Here is a 16,998-nt window from a genome sequence, read left to right on the forward strand (position 1 = left end):
CATTAGTTTTAAATTTACTTTTTGGTTTGTAATTTTACAATCCAATTCAATATAGTTTTGGTTTTTTTATTCTCAAATTCTGTCAATAATTGAGTAATTGATTCTATGGTCACCGTATTTTGCTTGATTTTTATTTTGGTTACCATATTTCAAATAATTTAATTTTAGTGACTAATCTATAATGTTTTTGATAAAATTATCTTTATATTCATATCTTTAACTAAATTAACAAAAATATCCTTAAGACGATTATGACAATATGATCTGTGCTAATTATATCTAATTCTCAATTTAAACATATTCTTAAATTTTATTTTAATAGGTGATGATTTGGTTTTTGATTGTATGAATGGTTATTCTACACATTTTTTACCTTTCATTTTAAATTAGAAAGGGTTATAGAGTCGTTGTGTATATAATTTGAGGTTATATGGCAGACAAATAGGTTTAAATTGAGGGTCGGTTATTGTAACATTTCATATATTGCCATTTTATTGCAACAAGAAGATTTTTTTGTCAGAAAGTATTATTGAATTAATTGTTGATTGATTATGTGTGTACATGAAATATAAGATATAAAGTGGCATAAATAATTAAAATTCGGTTGTTATGTACGCATATTTTAACCGAAAATTACTTATAATCCACCTGATGTTAGTAAAATCGTGGTTCAATAACCAAATTGCAACAAATGAAAGTATAATCACCAATTTGAAATAAGTACAAAATACCGTAACCACCAGATTGAATTAATCTCATAATTAAAGACTATTTGCAAAAATTAAAATATCAAAAGGTATATAACCCAATTATTCAAGTATTAATATTCATACAAAGCAATACATCATTATAAGCTTCAATAACACACCAACACAATTATTACTGCCAATTTTCACCTTTGGCCAAACAAAACAAAAATAAAATGGATTGAAAATCACAAATCAACACAAGAAATAAAAAAAAAAAAAAAGTTTAGGCATCAGGATTGGCCAAGAGGTAACCTTCAACAGCCTTGAACAAGCCCATGGATTTATCTTTTCCAGCCTTAATATCCTCTTGTTTCAGCTCAAAATCTCCAATTGTATAGTAAGTGCTCAGAGATTTAATGACACATCCTCCATCAGAAGTTGCCTCAAATTTAATTTCATTAGTGATTTTCTCAAGTTTTTCTGCTAACACATCTCCTTCAATCATTGAGTATGAATATGTTAAATTTTCCTTGTCTACTGCATCTGTCCTCTCCTTTGCATAGTTGAAATGACTTGCTGAAAAAAAAAACATTTTTATACGGAATTTTATTTGTTGTTTGTATGTAATTGACACAAATCTCAAAATAATGAACTAAACTGATATTATTAGTGTTTTTTTTTTGAAATAATTAGAGTCAATGAATTTTTGTGATATTTCATTTTAGTTATGATACTTTTATTTGTTTCATTAGGCCAAGTAGGTCATACAATCCAAATCTTTTTTACTTTTTGGAATTCTAACCAAAGCTTTAAAATTTTACAATTTTAGTCTAAGTTCAAAGATTCTCTGTGATTTTAGTCAATTTGCTTCAATCGATGTAATATACAGCTAATTAAGAGCTTTTGTTGTTTTTATGTTTTTACATTTAAGTAAATTTATGAATTAATGTCAAATTATGCATACACTATTAAGTTGATTGGGCGAATTGGCTAAAGCCGCAAAAACTTTTCAAATTGAGCTAAAATTGTAAAGTTTTTAAAACTTGATTTGGTTAAAACTGTAATAGTCGAAAAGATTTTGGACAAGTTTGGTCCATTAGGTCTTCAATTTAATAGCTAAACTTTAATTTTCTTCCAACGAAAGGATTTTATATAATTATTATTTTATCATTATACTTTTATAATAATTAAATATCAATTGCCATGTTGACATTACTTGACCTGAAATTAATCAGTATTAAAAGTGGAAATATATAACGACACATGCAATTATTACCATCGGCGAAGTTAATTTGCTTGATAGTTCCGGCGCCACCGTCTCCTTCAAGAATGTCAATACTTTTGATACCTTGGGGCAAGATCTTGGGGATGAGTGTGCTTCCATCGATCACAAATGCCTTGAACATTTTGGCTGCTGCGACTGATGTAGCCACCTCCATTTCATAAGTTACAACACCCATGATTAATTATATATAGAACTTGAAGTTTTTAAAACTATTAAATAATAAATATGATAATTCCGTGTTGTCTTTGGGATGAAGAAATATTGAGAACAAGAGGTTCTATTTATAGGTAAAGATTGTGTCTGAAAGAGTTGAATTAGTGTATATATTATTACATTTAGAATTGCAAAACTTAGATGACCAAGCAAATACTTTGATTTGATTTATTAAATTTACATCTAAACGAAATAATAAATAACTTAATGATAGGATATTCCTAGTGACAGCATCATCATTTACTATGAATTCATTTGTGATCAAGTAAACGAAGAAATGTTTAATTACAGAAAATTTTGAATAAAATGCACCAATAATTAGGAGCTATATTGTACAAAAATTTATCAAGTTCTATAGTATTTTGTTCGTATTTATGCAACACTAGTGAAAATTTTAATCTCAAAGTTATTTTTGTAAAATATATTTTTGATTTTTTACATTTTTTTATTTCATGCTAGAAAGATTATCTTAAATTAGACTGAAAAACAATAATATAAAACCATATTCACATCTCGATGTATTAAAATAGGTGTAACCTATGATATAGAGCAAACTATTTTCAAGACTGTTTACATATAATATAATTCATAGTTTTGTCCATCTTATTTGAAAATCAGACGATATGCTTTTGCATTTTTTCCGTTAATATTTTTATTTTTTTATTTATTATTGGTGTTGGTCAACTAAATTAAAGATAAACTAAAAAACATTGAATTTTGGTTTAAATGGGAAACCAGAAAATAAAAGAGACGAAAATATATTATCAAATTGTGAATTATGATATTTGAAAGGATCTAAAAGTAATTTGTTCTATTATACTATACTGTATGGGTATTGACCTGGCTTGCGCTTGTTAGTGATTTGAAATAAATTAAAGACTTTGAAGTGCAGATTAAGAGCTTGACTTGCTCAACCAAGGTAGTTGGTGCATATATAAAATAATATAGTGTCATCGTTTTCTAAGTTCCTTGAAATTATTTTAAGCAATTGGATTAAATTGACTTATTTCATTAATTCAAGGGCTGACTTGGAGGTAACAAATGATAGAAATTGGATATAAGGTCGATATAATATATGGTTAATAATTAGGCTCTCTAATTAAGTTTGCTTGATTAAAAAAAAGTTTGCTTGATTAAAAAAAATTAAGTTTGCTTGAGGTTTGCTTAACTTTTCTTCACATTATGACTTACTATTTTCAACCAAACAAATTACTGCTTCTTTTTTAATTATTCATTCAGAATTCTAATGAATTTTGGGGGAGCTACATAATTAAAATTAAATTTATTCTTAAATATTTATCAGAAAGGTGTTTAACTCTAATTTAAAATTAAATAGATAAATATAAACTTATTCCAAATCTTTCGCAATTCTCATAAAGCAAGAATACAAATCTATAGTATCAAAATATTTCTCCATATGCATATTCAAGAAAATGAAGTTATTTATAATTCAAAATATCAAAAAACTATAAATTTAATGGGGTCTTATTTAATTCTTAATTCATAAAGAAACTGACAAACAATTAATGTTGACCACCGGCCTCTTGCTTGTTTTTATTCTTTACTTATCTTGCCTGCAATTTTACTTGTTTTAATAATAACAACATACATAACCTAAGAATAAGATATAATATTAAAACATGAAAAATTCATATACTAATTTTTACTACTATTTCATTATTACTAAAAAGGTAATAATACTTTAAAAAATAACAAACCTTTTTTTTTTTTTAATCATCGGTGGGAAAAGTATTTGTCGAATACGATCTTAACAAGATGTTGTTCAACAAACATTGTTAAGTCCATTTAATTATCTCTAGCTGAATGGGTTGGATCTCTCATTAAACTATGACTTGTGAGTGTTTGGCAAAGTGGCCCATTTGGGAACAGATTGGCCCAAAGTTTCACCATAATCATGGGCCTAGTATTAGTCTGATCTTCATAGGCCCATCCATTTTGAATTGAATTTGAATATTTAAAATTTTTGATCTCAAATTCTACCCGGAATTCAGTTCATATTAAATTTATCTTTTTATAGATGTGTTTGGACTTTTAAAAATATTTTAAATGAACTAAGTCTATTCTAAATCTGTATAAATCTAATACATATACTGGACTTGAATAGTAAATTAGAAAATCAAACCGGATTCGAATCAATTTTAGAGTTGCATTTAAAAATGAGAAAATTAGAGAAAACACTCTACTTTTTAAAATAATAGTAAATTTTACCTCAACGAGGAAAAGATAGAAAAAATACCTCACCTTTTTAGTATATTTATTTTTTTACTCTAAAATCTTTTTTTATTATAAAAATACCTATTTCTGATTATTTTTTACTCTAAGCATTTTAATTTTACTCTAAGTCTCTAACACGTGTATCTCTATTTTTTTTTCTCAGATTTTCCTCTCTCTCTCTCTCTCTCTCTCTCTCTCTCTCTCTCTCTCTTTCTTCTTCTTCTTCTTCTTCTTCTCCATTTTTTTTCTTCTTCTTCTTCATTTATTTTTTTTCTTCTTTATCACGCCGCCGCTGTTCCTTCAACGATCCATTATTATTCCGTCGTTGCTCCGCCTTTACTTCGTCTTCACTCCGCCGTCGATTCGTCGTTCTTCCACATTTTAGCACTTTTTTTCTTAACTCGTGGTGATTATTACGATTTATTTTAACTCTTAGATCTAAAAAATTTATTTTTAAATCTTTTCAGTTTAAGATCTGAAAATCTGCATTAAAAATGGATTTATGATGAAAAAAACGATTTTCTGCAGAAAACAGCGTCTGATTATCATATCGTTATCACTATGACGTTATCATATCATTATCATAACACTGCAGCGAAAAACGATTTTTTATCAAGAAAAATGCTTGATTATCATTTCGGTATCATTAACGTTAGCATATCTGTATTATTAACGTTATCATATCAATATCATAATATTATACGATTATGATAATAATATGATAAGGTTATGATAAAGTTATGATAAAATACGTCATGATAATGTTATGATAATATTTTTTGATACTCTTATGATAAAGTATATTGTGATAAGTTTATGATAAAAAGTTGCGATATAGTTATGATAAAGTACGTCATGATAATATTATGATATAGTTATGATAATAGTATGATATAGTTATGATAAAAGATAAATAACGTTATGATAACAGTATGGTAAATTTGTTGATAACTTGAATCAAAGAGAGATTAAAGTTACGATAAGGTTATGATAAGGTATTATCATAATAAGACTGTAATAATAGTATGATAGAGTTGTGATTATATTATGGTGCTGTTGTGAAAATGCTATTTAATTATGCATAAATTACAAAAACTAAGTTATGTACGTAAAAAGTTACGATAAGGTTATGATAATAATAATAATATGAGAATGTTATGATACTATTATGTAAAACAACTTTTCATAATAAGATTATGATAATATTATGAGAACGCTATGATAAAGTTATGATAAGATTATGATAAATTACGTAAAATAAATTTGCATAATAATATTATGATAATATTATAAGAAGATTATGCTAATATTTCTATAAGGTTATGATGATATTTATGATTCGGTTATGATGATATGATAAGGTTATGATAAGGCTATTCAATTCTCCATACATCACGTAAAATAATTTATATAAAAATAATGAAGAAATTTTTGTAAAAATTATAATAAAATTATTGATAATATTATGATAAGATTGTTGATAAAATTATGATAAAACATGTAAAATAATTTTATGTAATACTATAATTATGATAATATTGTAATAAAATTATGATAAGGTTGTTGATAATATTATGATAAATCATGTCAAATAATTTTTTTATAAAAAATTATAATAATATTATGATAATAATTTAGTAATAATTTTAATCTTTTTAAATTTTATAGGTTATTGGCAGCTTTATATATTTAATAAAATAAAATATAAAGAATCCATATCACTATTCATATTGTTTAATAAATTTTAGTATTATGTTTAATTCAGTGTCAGTAATAAAAATAAATAAAGTCATTCCATTTTATTTAGTGTTAGGTGTTAACAAAAATAAATGAGCATGTAATTTTTGTTTGCTTAATTATATGTGGTTTGTTCTTAAGTTGGGTGTCAGAAAGCACGTGGGAGAGGGGGAAAGAGAGAGTCAGGTTGCATGTTTTAAATAACCAGAGTAAAATTATAAACTTTCGGAAACGTCGAGTAAATACATAAAACAGCTGAAATGGTGATGTATTTTTGTTATCTTTTCCGCAATGAGGTATAATTTATAAATATTTTTTTATTTTAGGTAAATATCTAAATCTCTCATTAAAAATTGAACTCGTTGGATTCGGCCCGAGGCATTCCAAGTCCAATCCATAAATAAGTATAAATTGGGAAATAAATTGTTTTTTTTTCTTCTTATTTTGGCTGTTTAAAATTGCAGGCATGAGTATTTGTGGATATGTAACACGTCAATGGTTGAATAATGTAATGTAGCTCTTGCTGCTGTAATCCTATCTTACCGGTAGTGGCATCATCCTCGTTCACACCATCATGTTCTATGTTCTTGTCGGAATTGCTACATTAAGTTTAGCAATATACTAAAACATGCTAATTTTATCATCTAAATTTTACTATGAACTAATACTATTTTATTAATGTTTCTTCCAAAATGAGCAACAAAATCCCCTTTTTTGTTTTAAACTGTATTTTAAAAACTGAATCGGGCTAAACCAGTATATGAATATCAATTTACAATTCAATCGATCTAATCATTAATTAATCCTCTTATATAGATAAAATATTTTATAATTATACATATTACTAATTTCGTCCCAAATTGATAAATACTGTTATTTTTCTTGTTCAAAATTATAAAAGATTGTTTATTACTTGAATGTTTAATGTCGTGTATACTCTTATTAGTTATAGTTGTATGCGTTAAAAATAAAATAAAAATACTAAAAGATAAAAAAATAAAGTTGCTACTAAAATAAATAAGTGTAAGTATAGTTTTTTTTAATTAATTCATTTAATTTAGATAAAGTAATTTTTTAACACGTGTTTTTATAATTATATCCTAAATTTATTATATATGGATTTTACAATCAAAGTTATCAAAACCGGATGATTTGTACAAACTATTTAACATGTCGATAATTAGTAATGTTTTTCAGTTCAAATCGGTTGAACTATACTTCATGATTTTATTTATGAGGATCAGACTAGATTGATGATCTCCGATTCACATTCAAATCGATTAAACCAGTCGGTCCGATACTCAAACACATGTTTTAAATCCTCAACATTTCTTTCCCTTCAAATTCAATAGAGACTTTTGATATACTAATAATTCACTTAGAATCAAAAGGTATAAACCAAAGAGTATATTCTCCAAATGAAAATAAAAATGAAATTGGGCTTTATTAAACTAATTGGTCTCAAATCTAATCTAAACCAAAGCCACCACTTCAACCTTAGCCACAACTACTACAATAGTATCTCAAAACTCAACTACTCTAGCTTACCATTTACAATCATTAATTGACCAAAACAAAAAACAAATCAACAAAACCCCAAAAGCAAACCCTAGTATCTTGATTTAAAAATAAAAATCTAAAAGGGCAAAATCGTCCTAATATCCAAATATTAAAGACACATATCTCCCGAATAGCCACATTTTTTTCAACAGTTTATCAACACATACCTTTCTGGATTCTTCTCGTTCCCTTTTTACCCCTCGATTTCACACCCCACATCAAAATTATTAAAAACAAATTAAAAAAAAATCTCTTCGTCTTCGCTGAATTTTTCACTTGCTCATTTTTATCACTACAGTATTTGATCAAGAATTCAAAACTGAAATCAAACCAGATTTTTAAATTACCCATAACCTAAAAACTAAAAAGTTTTTATTGCTTTAAATCAAGAACTGGGTCTTTAATTTTGTTGAAATTCTTTCGCGGGTTTCATTTCTTGCACAATGTCAGGTTCCGGTGGAGTTTCGGTCGCTCGTAGCCGCGGTGAGAATCGGTTTTATGTGTCGCCGGGGATGAGGCAAAAACAGCAGCAGCAGAAGCAAAAGCAGCCGCCGCAGAGGCCGGTGATTGCGAAGAATTGTTCGCCGGAGATGGAGAAAAGAGGAGACTCCGATCAATGCGGGTCTTCTTTATCGTCGTCTTCGTCGTCGGTGGTTTCTAACTGTTCTGTTTCGGGTCGGGTCGGGATTGAGAGTAATAATTCTTCTACTAATTTAGATCGGTTCTTGGAGTTTACTACTCCTGTTGTTGCTGCTCAACATTTCCATAAGGTATTTTCTAGTTCAAGATTTTAATTTTTGTTTCTTTTAATTTTTAGGGTATTTTATCGTTTTCTTGATCTTATTGACTGATTTTGGGTTGCTGTTATAGTGGGTATTGTTTTAATTTCTAGAAATTAGGGTTTTAATGCTTTAATTTTGTTCAATTTAAATTTGGGATTTACTCTTAAATTGGTCTATATATTGTCACTAGCACGATTTGTTAAAGATTCATAGAAAAACTTTTAGTTTTTTTCGATTGATTTGTTAACTCTTAGACATTTTATATACAGACGAGCATTAGGAATTGGAGGAATCCCCAAGCTGAGTATCCACCATACTATGTTTTGGGGGATTTATGGGAGTCTTTTAAAGAGTGGAGTGCTTATGGCGCTGGCGTTCCGCTTCTGTTGAACGGAAGTGAAAGTGTTATACAGTACTATGTTCCTTACTTATCTGGCATTCAGTTATATATAGACCCCGCACGACCTTCACCGAGACTTAGGTGAGTGATTGGCTGTCTAACTCCTGCTTTTTCATAATTAGTCTTTGTACTTGATGTTTCCTAACATGAGTTAATCAATTTATGTCAATGCAGAATGTTTGTTACCAATTTATTATATATTTGCTTGTCTGTCACTCTTAAACTTGTATTGTTTGCTAAAACATTTAGGTTATTGAGCAGTCACAGTTTGTTCGATTTACGTCGATGTGATATGTTCTTTACCAATTTATTATATATTTGTTCCTCTCTCACTCTTAGACTTGTATTATTTGCTGAAACATCTAGGGTTTTGAGCAGTCACAGTTTATTCCCAGTCAATTTTGTAAACTTGTTACTTCCAGTGCTCTGGTAATAGTATATCTGCTGCTGGATGGTTTTCCAATCTAAATGAGATTTTATGCGTGGCATTATGAGGGAAATGAAATTATATATGTAGTTCAAACGATTTTTGGGAGAAAGTTGTTTTGCAGGCTTGCAGCTACACATAAAACATTACTACAAATTAGCTTTATGTTACAGTGTCTGTTTGTTAATACTTTTTTCCTCGAATTTTGTTCGTAAGTCCAGTCTACATCAGTCTCAGTTAGTGCTTGTGCTTTTTATCACCAATGTTATGCTCCATAAATTTATCATGGATGCAAGTTTGCCAGGATCTGCGACAACCATTTGTTGTTTCACCTTCCTTAAGAATAATTTCTTTTTCTGCTGGACTAATACAGTTACATAATTATGTGCTACTTTGGAAGTTAGAAGCTTGTAGTATTTTAACTTGGATTCTATCCCCTGATAAGATGCATTCCATTCATAAGTGTTTCGACTTCAAGTCTCAGCCTCGTTAGATAGGAGTATTTTTGCACATGCTATACGTGTTATATGCACACTTGGTGGTCAGGCTGACCTAGTATCGGTGCCTTTTTCTGATATTCCATATTACCTTTTTCTATGTGTAGTATACTAATATGTCATACTTTATATTTTTATTGCTTTGTATATGTACTCATACTTAGTCAATGCAGAATGTGAACTTATTCTTCTGCAATGAAAAGGTTATTCTTCTGCAATGAAAAGGTTAATACATGTAAAAGCTTAAGTGTTTTACTACAATATTTTGGTTTGTGATAGTGTTTGTAGCATTTCTTGTTTTGTCCCATGTAGTAGAACTGAAGAGGTAAGCATGGAAAGCTTTTTAGTGAGCCATGTTGCCTTTATGCTTTAAGCTCAGTAAAACAATAGGACTGTACAGTTTTTCTTGGAATGTTTATAGAATTGAAGAAGTGTTTCCTTTCTAACGGTTTCCAAAACGTTGAAATTAATTTTGTTTCATTAGTTTCTTGGAATGTATTGATGTCTTTTCCATTTTGGCCATCTTAACTTAAAAATTTGTCATTTAAAATATACTTTGACAGGAGGCCTGGTGAGGAAAGTGATGTCGAATCGTCCAGGGAGTCTAGTACTGATGGTAGCAGTGACTATGTTGAAGAGAGAGGAGTAAATGGTGTCTTGGGGCGTTGGACTCAGCAAAACATTTCAGATGCAAATAGTCAAAGTTTGAATAGACTCTCACTGAGAAATAAACCCTCTAGAGGATCATCTAGTGATGAATGTGAGGTATCAAACCCTCCAGGTCGGCTTGTTTTTGAATTCATGGAGCATGCTTCTCCATTTACTCGTGAACCTCTGGCTGACAAGGCAAGCTTATAATCAAACTTATTCTATTGGGTTTGTCATGATTTTTTTCTCTTCTTTTTTATTTTCACATTATGACTAAAACTAGTAACTCTATGCTTTACAGATTGTGGCTCTTGCATCCAACTTTCCTGAACTCAAGACACTTCGGAGCTGTGACCTATTGCCCTCGAGCTGGATGTCTGTTGCATGGTATCCCATTTACAGAATTCCCATGGGTCCTACACTACAGAATCTAGATGCATGTTTTTTAACCTTTCATTCTCTATCGACTCCCTTTCAAAGTACTACTACTCCTCCCTCTCTGCATATTTATATCTGTGTGCTAGTGGTTGTGAACTCTTTATTCCTGGCCATTTGTCTTATGCATTCAATGTGTTTTTTTTGGACGCAGGTCCAAATACTGACGGGTTCCTTCACGGTTCTAGTGGTAGGGAGGTTCCTGGTACGGACATGCCATTTAAACTACCACTGGCTACATTTGGTCTTGCTTCCTATAAGTTTAAAGTTTCGTTTTGGAATCCCAACGGAGTGTATGAATGTCAGAAAGTGAACTCGCTGCTGAGGGCTGCTGACAACTGGCTTCGGCTTTTGCAAGTAAACCATCCTGATTATATGTTCTTTACCTCCCACAACTCGAACTGGAGGTGATTGGAAATTACACTGCATCATATATGAACCTAAAAATGGAGAACAAATACGGGCATAAGCTTGGTATCGCTGTTTTGGGACTTGACGGAGCAGTGGATGATCATTGATTCTCAGCCTAAAGTTATTTTGACTCCCAAAAAAAATGTAGCCCTACCTAACAGCCTAATAATGGTTTGGTTTTGGCTTTTATGTGAGGAATTGAATGTTTTAAGAGATACATACGTTGAAGAAGCTTTGTGATTGGTAGTCATTATGGTGTTTGGTCCTGTGGACAGTTTTTCCTGGCCTCAGAACTTTAGGTTTCTACGAACGTTTTAATAAGTTTGTCGGACGATGATGAAAAAGAAAAATTACCAAATTTTGTATATACTTGTTTCTATAGTATCATTACTCGTATGCTTGTACTAACAGTTTTATAATACAACTAGTTTCATATTTCTGCTGTTACATCCAGTGAAATGAAAATGGTTTTTGTAGTATGAGTGTGATTGGATTCTCTCTCAAAAAACATGTATGATTAATCAAATACGGTAGACCCCCTAATAGTTAATATTCAATAAATTAATAATTTTAATAATCAATAAAAAAATGAGTGAACCAACTTCGTTTTACGTCGGATAATTAATAATTCTATTATTTAATAACTAATAAAATTTAAAATATATTCTATAGAAATATTAATTATTAGAGAGATTTTTCTAAAGAAATATATAACAATTGATAATTTATTTGAGGCAATACTAATCTTAATTCATAAAGTGGAAGCTGAAATACCATTAAATTATGACTTTCTTATCCGTTTGAGAAATTTCAAGAGAAGTTATTAGATGAACAAGTACAAGTAAGTGAAGCATCTCTATTATAAAAAGATATTAAAAATTATTTTATTTTTTGAATATAATTTCTTGATAATTATTTTTCGGTTCAATATCAAATTAATATTTTTTAAATTGAATATAAAATTATTTCTTTTGAATTTAGTGATTGTAAAATGTATTTAGTTAGCTTTTTTATAATATAATATTAATATTAGGTCTACTAATGTAGATGTTTTAAAATATCTTCTATATTTTTTTTTTATACAAATTCAATAAATTAATAATTTTAATAATTAATAAATTTTTGATCCATCATGTGTATTAATCATTAAAAGGTTGACTGTATCTGTATTTAAACTAGTTGTATTTTGTATTTTTTTTCTGATATGATCAGGAGGCACAAATTATAAGGTCTGCCTAATAGAGAGTTCTTTAAAAATTTCATGTTGTTATAGTTGAATGTCAAAACAATTCATTTTGTATCTTTGGTGTGGCCAACTCCAGCTTACACACCATTAATTAATTCTCACTGAATTTTCAATCAATCTATCAATTTGTCACGATGTATATATTTACGAACTTTTTTAAAAGTCGTTAATTTATATAGAAATAACCCTAATAATAAGTAGTAAAGAAAAAGCAAGTAATAGACAAGTGCCTCCATCTTTCCAATAATCGCACAAGTTATAAATACAGCTTAATACAAAGATCATCTGACCCTAACTACTTATGATTTGCAAATGAAACATATTTCCTCTTCGCATCTGCTCCCGCTCCTATCATTTTAATAATTACATCAAATTTACCCTCCCAACATTCATATTTCATCGTCGAGAATAGTAGACATTAGCATCCCCTGGACAAATTTGCACCTTCGAGACTTCTCCTCTTGGTCCTTGCCCGAAAGCAGCGACTGTTGAACTTTCCTGTCATCCAAAAGAAGCCTGTTAGAAACTTTAAACATGAATAACTAAATAAATAAATAAGACAGCCACAGATGCAGCTAAGGTAATCTGGCGCAAAAACGTAATCCGCTTGAATATCTTCCTGTAATGATTATTAACTGTCACGAAATCTTCGAAAACGGTTTTTTATTTAGTCCATAAAACCTATAAGTTTGAAGTTGTAGCAATGTTTTTCTTACCTATAATATACAAATGTTCAGAGAATATCAGACTGATTCATCACTCGTCATCCTATTGTTTAAAACAATATCATCCTAATTATTACAGTGGTTCAACTTTTAATATTTGCATTGTGGGTTAATAAATGTAAAAGTACAACTGTTGGTACCTTTCTCGAAACTCCTCATTTGTGCTTCCCTTCAGAGAGACTGCTTCAACTGATGAAAGAGGCTGTATGCTCAGGGGTTCATCGGGGGTAGGCGGATTAAATATAAAAGATGAAAGCAACGGATCAGGTTCTGTGGTAGAAGATGAAATAAAACATGATCCGCCAAGAAGGGATTGTAAACTTCCTTCCCGCAGCTCTTTTCTCAATAGAGAAAAAGCCGAGTTAGAGCTCCCCTTACGCAGTCTCCTTCTTCGCTGCACGTAATGCTAAGTCAAGGAACACATAGACTCCCAATAAAGGAGCTGAAATTGAGAAACTAAAACCAAACAACTGAAACTTTCAAGGATTTCTGGCTTTAGAGACACCAATATCTAGTACAGGTTGAAGTTAAAAGAACAGAGGGGCACTGCAGTCCCTAAACTTGGGCATTGGGATCAATTAACTCATTCTTAGACATTTTAATCAATTCAAGACAATACTCTCTATTTTTAGGTCAATTAGGGACAATATTTTAGGTCAATTCACCCATAAATTGGGTCATTGTGGTTCTTGAACTCGTTCATTTTATACAATTGGGAGTTAATTGACCGAAAAAAATAGAGAGTATTATTCTTAATTGATTAAAATGGTTGCGAGTTAATTGATCGTGACGCACACTACATCAAAAAAAAGTTTAAATGCCAGAGGAACTATGGAAGACCAAGAATTCAACAGTAAAATTATAGAGTAACAAGACCATCATGGTTCAAGAATTATAGAAGATATCATCTAAATGTCAAAAAAGTTTTTTTAACAAATGCTGAAAAAATCAAGAAATGTAAGCAAGGGTGTGTAGACTCCTACAACAATAGACCAAACAACACGAAAGTAGGCAATAAAGGATATCTTGAATAAGTTTCCATGTTGCATAGTAATATGACTAACAATGTCCATTCCCACTCGTTTAGCACAGACTGGGCATACCTGCAACAAATAATTTAATCAGCAATGGGCACCTAAGCAAAACCATCATCAAACAGTACTATAAGCATGAAATCGTCAAAACCGCTACTCAAGCAAAAAAAAACCACCCAAAATGTGAGCCTCCGCAAGCGTTAGAAACACCAAAGTAGCAAGCTTTAATCATCAAAGAACGTAACGACCCATAATTTACGGACACCACTTAATTCTATTCAAACCCGAATCATTTAACATAAGCTTATTCAAGTAAAAAATTCACAATCTCTTAGCACTAGTAATATAGTTCATTAACTAAACTAATGTGTTCCACATTACAAATTAAATTTTTTTTAAAAAACAATTCTTTTTCATATTCAAATTATCAAAAACTTAAAAAAATAACAATAATTTAAAAAAGAACCTAAATTTACAAAATAAAAAATGAATAGATTTTACATAAATACCCCATTTTTAGCTTCGACCGGATGTTCTTCATCAACATGACAGCAAAGTCCGACAACGTCAAAATCCTCAGCGCAAAACGGACACAGAAACTCTGCTTTCAAGTCATCATCTAGCCCTTCATTTTCCTCGTACAGATCTAAAAATCCACAAGAAAAAAACTCAGCAGGGCATTTTCGGAAATATAAAAAAATAATTGTAAAATTAGAAAGCGAACCAACCAGATCGTGAAAGGTAACGCCGTGAAGAAGTGGTAGTTGAAAGGCGAGAACTCCATGAATCAGAAGCCATAAAATGTTTCAAATTTTACAATTTGAAATTCTGTCGGTGCTTAATTGGTAGAAATGAAAATGGGAGGGCCAAATTTGCAATTTTGTGGAGATTATAAAACCCTAAAAAGGATCGGAAAGATGGAGAGGAAAGGAGAAGGAAATTGGGAACAATTAAACTCTTCTCTACCAAACTCCTCTGCTACGTGTTCCCTCTTTCTTTTTTGTTTTTCTTTTGCTTTCTGTTTTCTGTTTTCTTTATTCAATTTGTTGTTTTGCAAATATGGGCTTTGTTTTTATGTTAATTGCATAAATGGGCCTCGTTTTGCTTTTAATTGCAGAAATGGTCCCTACTTCTTATGATTTGTCTTCTCTTTAAAAGTTTCTTTGAGATTTGTTGTTTTGTAAAAAATTGATACCCACTTCAGTGAGTATGGAATGATTTAATTTATTGGGGATTGTCTTCTTCCGGGCTATTATGGACATATAAAACTATTGCTAGTTCGTGTTGATGTAATGTTGAGTTTTGTTGGGAGGTGGTTTGGCAATGGCAATGGCAATGGCAGTATTCTAATCTGTTGTTTGCTATCCGAGGCCTTTTGGCGAGAGATTGGGAGGTCAAAGTGCGTCACATTTATACGGAAGGTAATTTTGCGGCAGACCATTTGGCTGGAGTTGGGGCTGGTAGTTCTATTGGCATGGAGGAGCATGAATGCCCTCCGAGTAGCCTTGTGCCGTGGATCATGCATGATCGTCATGGAGTCTCGTATTGGCGTAGTATTGTGAACTGATTCTGTTTAGGCGGGTGCCACTCCTCTTGTATCAAAAAAAAAATGGCATGGTACTAAGTGAAGTAAGCATTTTCTCTAGTTGATTATGCATAAGAGTTTACATACGAATGTTGAACGTAATAAACGACACTTAACTTTAGATACAATAGGCAGCAGATGCAGAATATTACATGAGGATCTTGATCACTTAACTTCTTTAGGTATCGAGAATGAGACCGGGGTCTCAGTTCATGACACACCTCCTAGCAGCGTTTTGTCGTGGATTCAACACGGAGTATCTTACGAGAGGAATGTTGTTTCTTAGTTTTGTTTAGGCCTTTGCCTTTTTTATTGTATAAAAAATTCATTTTTTTCTAGCAAGGATATTTAAGTATATAATTATAATATTCTTAAATTGTAATTTATAATTAAACATTTTGTGCGGTAATGACATCAACTTTTACATTGGCGTATTATACATTTATAACTATACTATATAATTTAAATTACAAATATAAATATGAAATCCAAATATTATAAAAATGTAAATGTCGAATAATTGATTTCGCTTGAATTATTTTGACTATTTTTTAAAATACTAAATTAATAACGTATTTTAAACATTTATAAGCTAAAAATAAAACCAATTTATCAAAATGGAATTTGAATTTACAATTTGATTGGATTCCGCTATTACATCTATTTTTTTAAATGAAACGAATAACCAACTTTTAAAAAAAAAATCAAACTAAAAATGTAATCAAATTCTAGAGATTCCTATTTCAATCGTAGGGGACATGAATTTTTGACTTTTAGCCGGAGATCATTGTCTCTTAGCTTGTTTAATGCTTTATTTTCCTTATATTTTGGATAAATTGCTTCGTTCTTTTGAGTTTTGTGTGATTTTTATTTGATAATTTATGTTCTCTATATTTTTAGATCGTGTAAATTTTTTTAGCGTTTATTCAAATCTCAAATTCAAATTCTTGAAGATTCAAGCTATTTCAATCGTTTGAAGTAAGTTAGCAACAGAACGAGAGATGAATAGAAATTCTGAGGTGCACTTGGTGTTAGAAATTTTTTAACACTTATTTCTGAATATTTTACATTTGTAAATTTTTTCTTTTG

The 16,998-nt window shown here is 30.1% G+C and overlaps 3 protein-coding genes across 3 annotated transcripts; 1 reads left to right on the top strand and 2 right to left on the bottom strand.

Annotated features, from left to right (window-relative positions):
• Positions 1–787: 787 nt before the first annotated feature.
• On the bottom strand, positions 788–2,228 carry LOC126667098 (major allergen Pru ar 1-like). Its single transcript, XM_050360064.2, has 2 exons — positions 1,966–2,228; positions 788–1,265 (listed from the first exon to the last, which is right to left on the bottom strand). Exons 1-2 carry the CDS (start codon positions 2,147–2,149, stop codon positions 973–975), a joined length of 477 nt encoding a protein of 158 aa, XP_050216021.1. The 5' UTR covers positions 2,150–2,228; the 3' UTR covers positions 788–972.
• A 5,451-nt stretch (positions 2,229–7,679) lies between these two features.
• On the top strand, positions 7,680–11,686 carry LOC126669954 (uncharacterized). Its single transcript, XM_050363604.2, has 5 exons — positions 7,680–8,489; positions 8,771–8,982; positions 10,389–10,671; positions 10,775–10,952; positions 11,063–11,686. Exons 1-5 carry the CDS (start codon positions 8,163–8,165, stop codon positions 11,317–11,319), a joined length of 1,257 nt encoding a protein of 418 aa, XP_050219561.1. The 5' UTR covers positions 7,680–8,162; the 3' UTR covers positions 11,320–11,686.
• A 1,095-nt stretch (positions 11,687–12,781) lies between these two features.
• Positions 12,782–15,341, bottom strand: LOC126670243 (protein DEHYDRATION-INDUCED 19 homolog 7). Its single transcript, XM_050363925.2, has 5 exons — positions 15,053–15,341; positions 14,834–14,970; positions 14,316–14,393; positions 13,431–13,690; positions 12,782–13,063 (listed from the first exon to the last, which is right to left on the bottom strand). Exons 1-5 carry the CDS (start codon positions 15,120–15,122, stop codon positions 12,955–12,957), a joined length of 654 nt encoding a protein of 217 aa, XP_050219882.1. The 5' UTR covers positions 15,123–15,341; the 3' UTR covers positions 12,782–12,954.
• Between the last annotated feature and the right edge of the window lie 1,657 nt (positions 15,342–16,998).

This window comes from Mercurialis annua, linkage group LG2 (genome assembly GCF_937616625.2).
Source record: "Mercurialis annua linkage group LG2, ddMerAnnu1.2, whole genome shotgun sequence".
Classification (NCBI taxonomy): domain Eukaryota; kingdom Viridiplantae; phylum Streptophyta; class Magnoliopsida; order Malpighiales; family Euphorbiaceae; genus Mercurialis; species Mercurialis annua.